The sequence below is a fragment of the Oncorhynchus clarkii genome, chromosome 7 (genome assembly GCF_045791955.1).
Source record: "Oncorhynchus clarkii lewisi isolate Uvic-CL-2024 chromosome 7, UVic_Ocla_1.0, whole genome shotgun sequence".
Classification (NCBI taxonomy): Eukaryota; Metazoa; Chordata; class Actinopteri; order Salmoniformes; family Salmonidae; genus Oncorhynchus; species Oncorhynchus clarkii.
The window spans coordinates 56,511,025-56,524,486 of NC_092153.1; the positions used below are offsets into that span (position 1 = coordinate 56,511,025).

A 13,462-nucleotide genomic window follows, 5' to 3' on the forward strand; every position below is an offset into this window, starting at 1 on the left:
CAAAAAGTCAAGGGGTTTGAATCTTTCCGAATGCACTGTATAGTGTCATATAAATGTGTTTGTTGGCATTGTGTACTTCTGAATCAGTGGTTGACAGCACAACACGATTCCAACCACAATGGGGGTTATTTCATACAACACATTAATTAAAGCCTAAAAGCCACATCACATATCTTGATAAAAAAAATACAAAGAATGATGACATGCAGAATTGGCAGTTTCTATGTCGATCTTTATTTTGAATGTCTTATCTTTCGCAAGACCGGTCAGAGTTATAGGTTCAATTGTCAATAGTCAAAATGAAATATACATGTACATCACTAGACATGTCACTGATGTTGAACATTTTGATACATATTTTAATATTAATATATAAGGCCCACTAATCTACTATTGTATTTACAAAATACTTTGCTAATTTGTTTTGAGGGTACTTTTTCTTAAATTCCAGTTTAGACCTGGCTATTTGAACTCACTGATTGGAATTAGCTAAATATGTTTTTTTTTACTGTGTTACATCTGGTGTAAAACAGTAGGCATATCCAAACAGAGTTCTAATTTGAGATACTTAGAACTAGATAAAAACATTATAAATCATGGGGCAAGAGCAATGTTACTGGAAAGGACTTCACTCTGACCATGTTGAGTAAGATGGATCACCTCAAAACATATTCTTTAATAAGTTTATCAATAGGAGTCCTGAGCAGCTTTGGACACTTTCCTCAACACCAACCCATCATAAAGAACCAGAAATAATTCAGAATAACAAAGTACCTACATCAAACAAGTGTTAATTCTGTTGTTCTTCTGACTTCTTATCCTCATTTCCATCTGAAGGACATCATCATCCACATTGTCTCCAGGAGGGACATGTTGCCATCTTTGTTCGATTTGTTGGATATGATGTGTGTTAACTCCCTTTGGAGTAAATTGGGTGCTGTTCCCTAGTGTTTGCATTCATCACTCATCATTTAGGGTGTCAGGAGTTAGGAAGGAAGGGATGGGATAGTCTAGAATTGAAGGGTCTGAAGAGTCTTATGCCATTACAAAGCCTTCTGTTGTGCGTTCTGTTCCTACTGCTCAACTTCAACATGAATCCAAGTGAAGGGATGAGGGGGAAAATAAAATCTGTGAGGAAGAAAACCAAAACATTTAGGTGAAAAAATAACCACATATAATCATAAAAGAACAATAAGATGCTGAATTTCAAATCAACACCTACCCTTGAAACACTTTAAATCTGAAAGAATTGGATGGGTGTATCCAACATGGTGAAAATGTCACCTTGTCTGTCTGAGGCAAGTCTATTATCTGAGACCTCCAAATCTACTAGAAGTGTCAATGTGTACAGCCTAGGTGTCAATTTGGGTTACAAGAACAGACAAGAGATAACTACTGCACCTTTTTTGTGTTTCTGCTTAGAACAGACCGCAAGATTTTAGGTTCTCTTTGATAATGATGTCTGTCACGGCTCCGAACACAATCTCAACATTCTTTGTGTCCGTGGCGCAGGTCAAGTGAGAGTAGATTTCTTTGACACCCTTCTTCATGTTCAGCTCCTCAAACTGCTTCTTGATGTAGTCGCTGGCATCATCATACGTGTTGGGGCCTAGTGGCAGAGTAAGCAGGCAGCTCATGAAGTGGTTCTCAGTTGTTTTCAATTGTAGGTGATGAAGTTGACAGTATCTATTCTGTTGGCTAGTATCTTGCCACTGCATCATATTGCAGTAGAAGATAAAACATTTCCATCATTCCTGTCCTTGGGAAATCATGCGGTTTTACTATGCTGTTTTTACTTGTGGTTACTCTTACCATCGTAGTCGGGGAAGCAGATGCTTAGGTGGACCTTCTTGATCTTCTCCTCGAAAAGATCCTTCTTGTTGAGGAAGAGTACGATGGAGGTGGTGGCGAAGAACCTGTGGTTGCAGATACTGTTGAACAGGTGAAGAGACTCATGCATACGGTTCTGTGGAGAAAAGGAAAAAGAGGGTTAGGTTAAGTGGCAACAATCTCACAGTTTCTTTCATCAATCCTCACTCAGGCTAGATTAGTATGCTAACTATACTGAACAAAAATATAAACGCAACATGCAACAATTTTAAAGATTTTACTAAGTTACAGTTCATAAGGAAATCAGTCAATTGAAATAAATGCACTAGGCCCTAATCTATGGATTTCACATGACTGGGAATACAGATATGCATCTGTTGGTCACAGATACCTTAAAAAAAAAGGTAGGGGCGTGGATCAGAGAACCAGTCAGTAACTGGTGTGACTACCATTTGCCTCATGCAGCGCGACACATCTCCTTCGCATAGAGTTGATCAGGTTGTTGATTGTAGTCTGTTGAATGTTGTCCCACTCCTCTTCAATGGCTGTGCGAAGTTGCTGGATATTGGTGGGAACTGGAATACTTTGTCGTACACGTGGATCCAGAACATTCCAAACATGCTAAATGGGTGACGTGTCTGGTGAGTATGCAGGCCACAGAAGAACTGGGACATTTTCAGCTTCCAGGAATTTTGTACAGATCCTCGTGACATGGGGCCGTGCATTATCTTGCTGAAATATGAGGTGGTGGTGGCAGATGAATGGCATGAATGACAATGGGCCTCAGGATCTAGCCATGGTATCTCTACATTTAAATTGCCATTGATAAAAGGCAATTGTGTTCGTTGTCCGTAGCTTATGCCTGCCCATACCATAACCCCACCGCAAGCATGGGGTACTCTGTTCACAACCTTTACCTCAGCAAACCGCTTGCCCACACGACGTCATACACGTGGTCTGCGGCTGTGAGGCCGGTTAGACGTACTGCCAATTCAATGAAAAGACGTTGAACATTAAATTCTCTGGTAACAGCTCTGACTGAAATTCCTCCAGTCAGAATGCAAATTGCACACTTCCTCAAAACTTAAACTTGAGACATCTGTGGCATTGTGTTGTGTGACAAAACTGCACATTTTCGAGTGGCTTTTTATTGTCCTCAGCACAAGGTGCACCTGTGTAATGAGCATGCTGTTAAATCAGGTTCTTGATATGCCACACCTGTTAGGTGATTGATTATCTTGGCAAAAGAGAAACATTTACTAACGGGTGTAAACAAATTTGTGCAAAAACATTTGAGAGAAATAATATTTTTGTGCGTATGGAACATTTCTGGGATCTTTTATTTCAGCTCATGAAACATGAGACCAACACTTTACATGCGTTTGTATTTTTCTTTGGTGTATACTCTTAACCACATGTGCCAAACTCATTCCACGGAAGGCCGAGTGTCTACGGGTTTTCGTTCCATGGGTTCTACAGGTTTTCGTTCTTGGATGATTAATTAAGGTCACTAATTAGAAAGGAACTCCCCTCACCTGGTTGTCTAGGTCTTAATTGAAAGGAAAAAACAAAAACCTGCAGACACTCGCCCTCCATGGAATTAGTTTTACACACCTGCTCAAACCAAAGAGATTATCTAATTTCCTATTTTGGTCATTTGGCAAGCACACAAACACAACACTACATGTCTTCTGTGCTTGAACTGGGGTGATGTTATTAGGTACAGGACTGTGAGGCGATTGAGAAATCATATTGTATAGTCATCTGAGCTATGTCCTTGGGGAGTTTAACATGTGATGGCCTGGTAGGGTTCAATAAACTTGTGACTGAATAATCCATTGTTTACTTGATGTCAGACTGGAGAAAATACCCTTCAGTTAGAATCAGAATCAGAACATCTCTTTCAATCTTACCAAATGGATCACAGTACAAAAAAGAGAAATCCAAGTAAACAGTACAAAAGTACAACATTTGGACTAAAAGGGCCACATAGAGGCGTTCTGTCTCGATATGGAAAATCACAACTGTGACAAAATAGTTGAACAATCAGAGGTCAACTGTAAAGCCAAACCCACCACTTCATCGTCCTCTACAAGCACCATGTCATAAGCACTGAGGGCTCCGCAGAAGATGATGCAGGTTACACCCTCAAAACAATGGATCCACTTCTTTCTCTCCGACCGCTGGCCGCCCACATCGAACATCCTGTCAGGGGGGATGGGTTAAAAAAGGGAGATGTTAGATATGACTGTAAAGAGATAATCAACGATTGTGCAAAATCACACCCCAAAGGAAATGGAATGAACATGCAAGGATGTATGGAAGACCACTTTAGGCCCTTTGTGGTCTCCCTTGTTTGGCTAATATTCCCTCACCTGAAGTGCAGCTCTTTGCAGGAGAACTGCTCCTCGATGATACCGGTGGTCTTGACTCGAGAACGCAGCACATCCTGCTCGTTGGGCAGGTAATCAGACTTTGTGATTCTGTCCAATTCTCCAAGATAGCTGTTGAGCGAGATTTCAGTTTAGCATACATTCACACCCCCATATAGAACATAATCATGCTCACCAACAAAGATATGACCTGAACTGTCATGAGAATGATATGACTGTCATAACAAACTATAACAGTTGCTGTGAAACTCACTAGCCAGCTGAGTCGTTGAGCTGGTACTCAGCTGCTCTCTCGAAGGAGGCCTGGACACCACTGTCACTCCAGAGCCTCTTGATGACATCAGCCAGCTCAGGGGGCATTGAGCCCTCTTCAATGGAGTCTGACAGGTTGGACAGCTTCTGCCCGTCTTCCTGCACCATGAAGTCAACTGGTGAGTTTTACTGCTACTAAAAGGAAAATTGTATTCCATTGTACGGTAATTAGCTAAGCTAACAATGTAGTGTTGTTATTTCTATTTGAATAACATGTGCAACTACTGAAACTTCTGCTGGTGTTTCAGTGTCTATCCGTGTGTGTCATTGAGGGCCTATTTGGTGGACCAGAAGGGTTAGAGATGCAGGGTGGGACTCACAGATCCCTTTGGTGATCCAAAGTCAATTGACAGCATCTCCATGCCTCTGATAATGGCCAGAGCAGACTGCAAGATGTTACCATAGATGATCGCCCTGAACTCCAATTGTTCTTCTTTGGTATAACCACCTTGATGGAGAATTCTACCCAACACAAGAGGAAGAAAACAGTTAGAATTGTAATTACAGTTTAAAATACAACTGACATACAAAGCTACCAACAACCATTATTGGCCAGAAGAACTAGTACTAGTCATTCTGCAGCAAGTGTTTTAGTGTTTTGTTCAGTAGTCATCAGGGTATATGTCAATTGTAACTGCCACAATTTATTCTATCATTGTCCATTTTGTTTTCCCATATGATTATGAGCCATAAACTTATTGAACACCCAATTCACACCTTTTAGAGTGATGGTAAAGTATATGGACAAGGTTTGGTTGCATGTACATTAGGAGGGAGGAGGAATGACATGCAATGTCAAAGGTGTTTGTTTTGTTATACTCACTTCATCTGCTTGACAATTGTGCTCTTCCCAGACTCACCAGCACCTGGTAAAACAAAAGAAGAAGTAGATACACCTGTATGTTACAATGGCTTTCCCATGTACAAACACATCATCCTCATTCACCCTGTAGTTGGTTAAAGGGAACCTGAGGGCCAAAACATGACCTATGCAAAGAGATGTATAATGACAGCACATAGTGAAAGAGGAAGCTCGTTGCCCATCCCCTCCACTGGTACAGATCCAGTCCTCTGAGACACACAGCATGACAAGCATTCAGTTGTGTTGCAGAAGTTACAGTTGTAGTTATTTCACAGCTGTTATATTATGACCTTTTGTTTTGTGTTTAGCTTTGTTTCTGCATGTTGTTGTTGCATTTGTACCATGAGTTTGGCTATAGACACATCTTATGGGATACTTCCCATTGTAACAACATACTTAGCGGGGCGGGGGGGGTAACAGAGCAATCGGAAATTAATAAACAAGTACTGGGCCATAGGGCAGACTGGGCTGAGCAGTGAAGTTGTATGTCATAATACCAGTAAGCTAATTTCCCTCTGGGCTTATATCAAACAAGACTGTCACCACCAGAGGATTTGTTATCCCACACGCCACCTCAACGGGGTCATCTAGGCTTCCTGACTATTTGGACATAAGCATATGAAAGGGTTTATGGCTAATGTGATGGACATCTGTCCCAATGGTTTAGCAGAGGCCAGTGTCCTTATTAGCTAAGGGCTAAATGGATGGGATTTTGAGAAGCCATATCGGCCGATATGTAAAGACGTCACTAGGAAGACGTCAGTCCATGAGGAATCGTGAGTTTTTGTCACTCTAAAAAGTTCCTGGGATAGTGTGTCCTTCTCTCCGTTGGTTCTTATCCATGAAGGTAGGCGAGAGGGCTAACTAGATAGGCTGGGGTGACTGGGCTGTCTCCATAATAGACCTATTTCACCATCAATATCTCCATGCATAGGTTTATTTTCCTGAAGGCAGGCCTGATATTCCTGAATAAAGCCATTCCTCCAAATGTAGGCCTATTTCTTCATGCTCTCCGCAAGTAGGTTGTTATCTCTTAAGGTAAGTGTGCACCAGTACATTGATACCTGATGCAACCAGACGATGGCATTGGTTGTGGAGCATTGCATTCTGCAAAGTTCAATTGCTTTTTTACTTTTTAAAGCAAGAGGTGAGTAGTTACTGTTCTTGTACCCCAGATACAGTGCCTTCAGAAAGTATACAGATCCCTTGGCTTATTCCACATGTTGTTGTGTTACAGCCTGAATTCAATTCAATTGATGTTTTTTCTCATCCATCTACACACAATACCCCATAATAACAAAGTGAAAATATGTTGTTAGAAATGTTGGCTAATTTATAGAAAATTAAATAGAGAAATACACTTACAGTTGAAGTCGGAAGTTCACATACACTTAGGTTGGAGTCATTAAAACTCATTTTTCAACCACTCCACAAATGTATTGTTAACAAACTATAGTTTTGTCAAGTCGGTTAGAACATCTACTTTGTGCATGACACAAGTCATATTTCCAACAATTGTTTACAGACAGATATTTCACTTATAATTCACTGTATCACAATTCCAGTGGGACAGAAGTTTACAGACACTAAGTTGACCATGCCTTTAAACAGCATGGAAAATTCCAGAAAATTATATCAAATCAAATCAAATGTATTTATATAGCCCTTCTTACATCAGCTGATCTCAAAGTGCTGTACAGAAACCCAGCCTAAAACCCCAAACAGCAAGCAATGCAGGTGTAGAAGCATGGCTTTAGAAGCTTCTGATCGGCTAATTGACATCATTTGAGTCAATTGGATGTATTTCAAGGCCTACCTTCAAACTCAGTGCCTCTTTGCTTGACATCATTGGAAAATCAAAAGAAATCAGCCAAGACCTCAGAAAATAAATTGTTGACCTCCACAAGTCTGGTTCATCCTTGGGAGCAATTCCCAAACGCCTGAAGGTTCCACGTTCATCTGTACAAACAATAGTACGCAAATATAAACACCATGGGACCACGCAGACGTCATACCGCTCGGGAAGGAGACACGTTCTGTCTCCTAGAGATTAACGTACTTTGGTGGGAAAAGTGCAAATCAATCCCAGAACAACAGCAAATGACCTTGTGAAGATGCTGGAGGAAACTGGTACAAAAGTATCTATATCCACAGTAAAACGAGACCTATAATCGACATAACCTGAAAGGCCGCTCAGCAAGGAAGAAGCCACAGCTTCAAAACCGCCATAAAAAAGCCAGACTACAGTTTGCAACTGCAAATCGGGACAAAGATCATACCTTTTGGAGAAATGTCCTCTGGTCTGATGAAATAAAAATAGAACTGTTTGGCCATAATGACCATCGATATGTTTGGAGGGAAAAGGGTGAGGCTTGCAAGCCGAAGAACGTCATCCCAACCGTGAAGCATGGGGGTGGGAGCATCATGTTGTGGGGGTGCTTTGCTATAGCAGGGACTGGTGCACTTCACAAAATAGATGGCATCATGTGGTAGGAAAATTAGGTGGATATATTGAAGCAACATCTCAAGACATCAGTCAGGAAGTTAAAGCTTGGTCGCAAATGGGTCTTCCAAATGGACAATGACCCCAAGCATACTTCCAGAGTTGTGGCAAAATGGCTTAAAGACAACAAAGGCAAGGTATTGGAGTGGCCATCACAAAGCCCTGACCTCAATCCTATAGAACATTTGTGGGCAGAACTGAAAAAGTGTGTGCGAGCAAGGAGTCCTACAAACCTGACTCAGTTACACCAGCTCTGACAGGAGGAATGGGCCAAAATTCACCCAACTTAATGTGAGAAGCTTGTCGAAGACTACCTGAAACATTTGATCCAAGTTAAACAATTTAAAGGCAATGCTATCAAATACTAATTGAGTGCATTTAAACTTCTGACCCACTGGGAATGTGATGAAAGAAATAAAAACTTAAATAAATCATTCTCTCTACTATTATTCTGACATTTCACAGTCTTAAAATAAAGTGGTGATCCTAACTGACCTAAGACAGGGAATTTTTACCAGGATTACATGTCAGGAATTGTGACACTGAGTTTAAATGTTTTTGGCGTATGTAAACTTCCGACTTCAACTGTATATGGACACCTGCTCGTCAAAAATCTAATTCCATAATCATTGTCATTAATATGGGATGGTCCCCCTTTGCTGCTATAACAACCTCCACTCCTGGGGAGGCTTTCCATTAGATGTTCATCCATTGCTGCGGGGACTTACTTCCATTCAGCCACAAAAGCATTAGTGAGGTCGGGCACTGATGTTGGGCGATGAGGCCTGGCTCGCAGTCGGTGTTCAAATTCATCCCAAAGGTGTCCGATGGGGTTGAGGTCAGGGCCCTGCGCAGGCCAGTCAAGTTCTTCCACACCGATCTCGACAAACCATTTCTGTATGGACCTCGCTTTGTGCATGGGGGTATTGTAATGCTGAAACAGGAAATGGCCTTCCCGAAACTGTTGCCACAAAGTTGGAAGCAGAGTATTGTCTAGAATGTCATTGTATGCTGTAGCGTTAAGATTTCTCTTCATTGGAACTAAGGAGTCTAGTCAGAACCATGAAAAACAGCCCCAGACCATTATTGCTTCTCCACCAAACTTTACAGTTGGCACTATGCATTCGGGCAGGTAGCGTTCTTCTGGCATCCACCAAACCCATATTTCTCCGTTGGATTGCCAGGTGGTGAAGCGTGATTCATCCCTCCAGAGAACGCGTTTCCACTGCTCCAGAGTCCAATGGCGGCGAGCTTTACACCACTCCAGCCGAGGCTTGGCATTGCACATGGTGATCTTAGGCTTGTGTGCGTGCGGCTGTTAGCCATGGAAACCCATTTCATGAAGCGCCTGACGAACAGTTATTGTGCTGACGTTGCTTCAAGAGGAAGTTTGGAACTCGGTAGTCAGTGTTGCAATCAAGGACAGACGATGTTTACGTGTTAAGCACTTCAGCATTTGGCGTTCTTATTCTGTGAGCTTGTGTGGCCTACCACTTTGTGGCTGAGCCGTTGTTGTTCCTAGACGTTTTCACTTCACAATAACAGCACTTACAGTTGACCAGGGCAGCTCTAGCAGGGCCGAAATTTGACCAACTGACTTATTGGAAAGGTGGCATCCTATGATGGTACCACGTTGAAAGTCACTGAGCTCTTCAGTACGGACCATTCTACTGCCAATGTTTGTCTATGGAGATTGCATGGCTTTGTGCTCGATTTTATTCACCTGTCAGCAACGGGTGTGGCTGAAATAGCCGAATCCACTCATTTGAATGGGTGTCCATATACATTTGTTGTGTATCTCATTTAAATACGTATTCACACCCCTGAGTCAATACGTTGGAAACCCTTTTGGCAGCGATTACAGCTGTGAGTCTTCCTGGGTAAGTCTCTAAAAGTTTTGGACACTTGGATTGTACAATATTTGCACATTATTATTTGTTTATTTCTTCAAACTCAATCATGTTGGTTGTTGATTTTATTTATTTGATTTAACCTTTATTTAACTAGGCAAGTCAATTAAGAACACATTTTTATTTACAATGACGGCCTACAATGACAGCCTATTGATCATTGCTAGACAGCCATTTTCAAGTCTTTCCATCGATTTCAAGCCAATTTAATTGAAAACTGTAAGTAGTCCACTCAGGAACATTCAATGTCTGCTTTCTTTTTTTTCTTTTTTATCTACCAATAGGTGCTCTTCTTTGTGAGGCATTGGTAAACCTCCTTGGTCTTTGTGGTTGAATCTGTGTTTGAAATTCAATGCTCGACTGAGGGATATTACAGATCATTGTATGTGTGGGGTACAGAGATGAGGTAGTCATTAAAAAGTAATGTTAAACACTATTATTGCATACAGAGTGAGTCCATGCAACTTATTATATGACTTGTTAAGCACATTTTTTTTATCCTGAACTTATTTAGGCTTGCCATAACAAAGGGGTTGAATACTTATTGACTCAAGACTTTCAGGCTCCTGAGTGGCGCAGCGGTGTAGGCACTGCATCACAGAGCTAAAGGCATCACTACAGACCCTGGTTCGATCCCGGGCTGTATCACAACCGGCCGTGATCAGGAGTCCCATAGGAGGAAGCACAATTGGCCGTGTCGTCCGGGTTAGGGGTGAATCATTTCTGAAGGTACTGTAAATATCATACACTAAGCTCTAACAGCATTTTGTTGACTATGACAAAATTGATAGGGATGATGTACCTACATTTCATTCAGAATACAGAACAACTTGGTCTTTAGTAACCTAATTGTTACTCTGCCAGAGAATTGGCTTTGCTGCGTCTGTGTTGTGTTCTGCAGGAGCAGCAGGAGACACAAGGATTAATGGCTGTTAATTGCTGCTCTTCATCCACAAAGCCTCAACTCATTCTTTGGCTGCAGTCCTACCAACTGGATTGTGGGTCATTTCACGTCTTCAGTTTTGCAATGTGTCAATATTTGACCAATTCCTTCAGCTGTCACTGCATCTCATTGGTTTAGTTTAAAATATGGACAATAACTACTACTATATGATTATTTCGTTTAAAATATGGACAATAACGACTACAATATGGTTATCTTAACCACCAAAACCTCATACCAACAGGGGAAAGTATGTCATTTTTGATGCCTTAAACATGACAATTTCTCTACTCTCAGTTACTGTTAGTGAGGGGTGTAGACAGGTGAGACAGGGGTTATGGTTTACAAGATGTTACATCTGCACATTTGATATTTTTTAAATGAAAGTGTCTCCATTAATGTAAATGAATGTTGATAATATGATGATCTATGGCCCAGATAGTCATTTGTTCCTGTCAATTGATCCTAATACGCTTTTGTTGCTGCTGGCCCTGATTACTCTGATGGTTGACCCTTCTGAGTTTCTCTGGTAGTCTTCTAATGTTGACCCTATTGTCTGCAAACTTTTAGTGGATTGGTACCTGTTGTATTTGGCTTTTCATAATTGCTGTATTGATCAGCATCTCTGTTTGTCCCTTGTTATTTTCCCTGTCAATTAACTTGTGTCATTGGCCCTTGCTTTTTGCCATGTGTGATGACTACTTAGCATTTGATGATGCATGTTGCAAGCCATGATGTAACCCGGTGCTAGGGAAATTATTACAGGGAGTCTAAGTAGCAGGAAAGGAAGCATAATTGGGTTACCATGATCCTATGGGAAAGGCTGACTAAATCCTGCCCCTGAACCCTCACAAAGCTATTTATACCCAGAGCTCATGACACATCTACCGCTCATTGTTTTACATACTGTATTGAGACACATGCTGCTGATATGTCAACATTCATAACTGCTGCCACTTCTACAGGCAGTCATATAACCCTCTTTTCATAACCTACGAAGACAATATAGGGCTCTTCTAAATTCTCTCAGAGCCAAACATTAACACTAATCTGATTCCCTGCTAGGTAGTGTTCCAGATTTTCTACTTTACAGACTTTTCTCAGAGTCTAATATCTATTGAAGTAGCTAATATAGAAATAGACTCACAACTTTCCTTCTAGTAGTTATGAATCAACACGTTCCATTTCAGGGGAACTTAAAAAACAATGCTCAGCTATCAACCTTATGGTTGCTGAGAAACATTGAATGACCCCATACTACATTAACGACTGTCCTACAGATTGTCACTATGAGAGAATGTGTTGTTTCAATCAAGGGAAATGGTATTGCCTTTTATTATGGTGTTTTCTAACACCTCTGACCCCACAAATCCTATGATTTCTCATTTCAGTCTTGAGGTAACAGAAGCAGTCACTCTTGGACTTATCTGATTTAATGTAAGCTACTTTCAGCGTGACATGCTTATCTGTTTACATCCAGGCCGTGTTACAGTGACATGCCAATTCACATTCACGTTGAATGTGCAAAGGCAGAACACCAATGTAATATATAACAGATTATCGTTCAGCTCTTGTCATATATAACTGAGGCTAGATATCAGGATCAATGCTAGTGTTCTCATTGAGTAGGCCTAATAAGTTTAGCCTGTTTTTGAACGCACCATTTCAGCATTGGCACGTTTCCATAAATCTGGAAGTGTTAAACAATTGGAAAAGCTCATTACAGTGATCAAAATTATATTTTTAGCTACATTGAATGTTCCAGAAGCACCTTGAGCAACAAGCGCCATCGATCAAGTTACCATATCAAAGTTATGAAGAATTCACAACAACTATGCTAACTTCGCCAGGGAATATTCAGTCTCATATAATTCCAACTGTTATCATCAGTGTAACCTACTAAAGTCCATCTTATCTAATACGTAAGCTCATACAGAGGTTGGGTATGGCTGATGCTTAGGGTCATACAGGTTGGCATGACTGCTCATTGCAAAACCAAATGTATTTTCTTCACATGATGTAAAATTCAACTATTTATGCCTTTCATTGCTGTGCAATTTCCAATACAATGCCCCCTAACAAAAATTGTTTGACTCTCAAATCTCTCAAAGATCAGGGCACATAGTTGCATAATATTCAACCAATATCTTTCTTTCAGTCTTTTTAAGAAGATGATGCTTATCCTGATGGTTTGCATCAGACACTGCTATGGTCTATGCCTGACAGACCATAAGCCAGTTAAGGGTCTCATTCTACTTTTCTGAAGTTTCAGAAGAGGCCCCACAGGCACAACAGCTCCTTACCAAGCAGCAGAAGCTTGACTGTCTTGGATTCTTTGTCTGCATCCTCCGCCAGCTGCTTTTCCAGCTCCTTGGACTTTGCGGCTAATGCCTTGTCTTCGACACTTCCTCCAGCTCCCATTTTGAACTTGGGTCTTTCTCACTCCTTCAAGTCAAGATCCTGTGTGGTACGGAAATGCGGCCGTCCGCTCCCGCCGTCTGAGGGGTGCACTGGGAGACAGGCAAAAAGGAGGGCAGAGGTGGGGGCTGGGAACAAGGGGTCCTGGCCTCAGTCAGGGGTTGGTGGATGAGAGGACTCTGGAGATGTATGCTGGCACGCAGTCGGACAATCACTGCTTGGGGACTAAGGGAAGCTGTCTTCTCTCTGGTGTTAGCCCTCCCTTATTCCCCTACGTTAAACCTGACATCT

The 13,462-nt window shown here is 41.4% G+C and overlaps 1 protein-coding gene across 1 annotated transcript; it reads right to left on the minus strand.

Annotated features, from left to right (window-relative positions):
* Positions 1-211: 211 nt before the first annotated feature.
* Positions 212-13,442, minus strand: LOC139413509 (guanine nucleotide-binding protein G(t) subunit alpha-2-like). Its single transcript, XM_071160989.1, has 9 exons — positions 13,057-13,442; positions 5,359-5,401; positions 4,856-4,997; positions 4,477-4,634; positions 4,206-4,334; positions 3,906-4,035; positions 1,813-1,966; positions 1,402-1,609; positions 212-1,128 (listed from the first exon to the last, which is right to left on the minus strand). Exons 1-8 carry the CDS (start codon positions 13,172-13,174, stop codon positions 1,419-1,421), a joined length of 1,065 nt encoding a protein of 354 aa, XP_071017090.1. The 5' UTR covers positions 13,175-13,442; the 3' UTR covers positions 212-1,128; positions 1,402-1,418.
* Between the last annotated feature and the right edge of the window lie 20 nt (positions 13,443-13,462).

What these genes read in the sequence shown, in the direction of transcription:
- LOC139413509 (XM_071160989.1), bottom strand. Translation starts at nt 13,174, where the DNA reads ATGGGAGCTGGAGGAAGTGTCGAAGACAAGGCATTAGCCGCAAAGTCC. An exon ending in TGCAAAGAGCTGCACTTCAG is followed by an intron (nt 4,036 to 4,205) that starts GTGAGGGAATAT and finishes CCCCCCTGACAG; the next exon opens with GATGTTCGATGTGGGCGGCC. An exon ending in TTGTAGAGGACGATGAAGTG is followed by an intron (nt 1,967 to 3,905) that starts GTGGGTTTGGCT and finishes TTTTCTCCACAG; the next exon opens with AACCGTATGCATGAGTCTCT.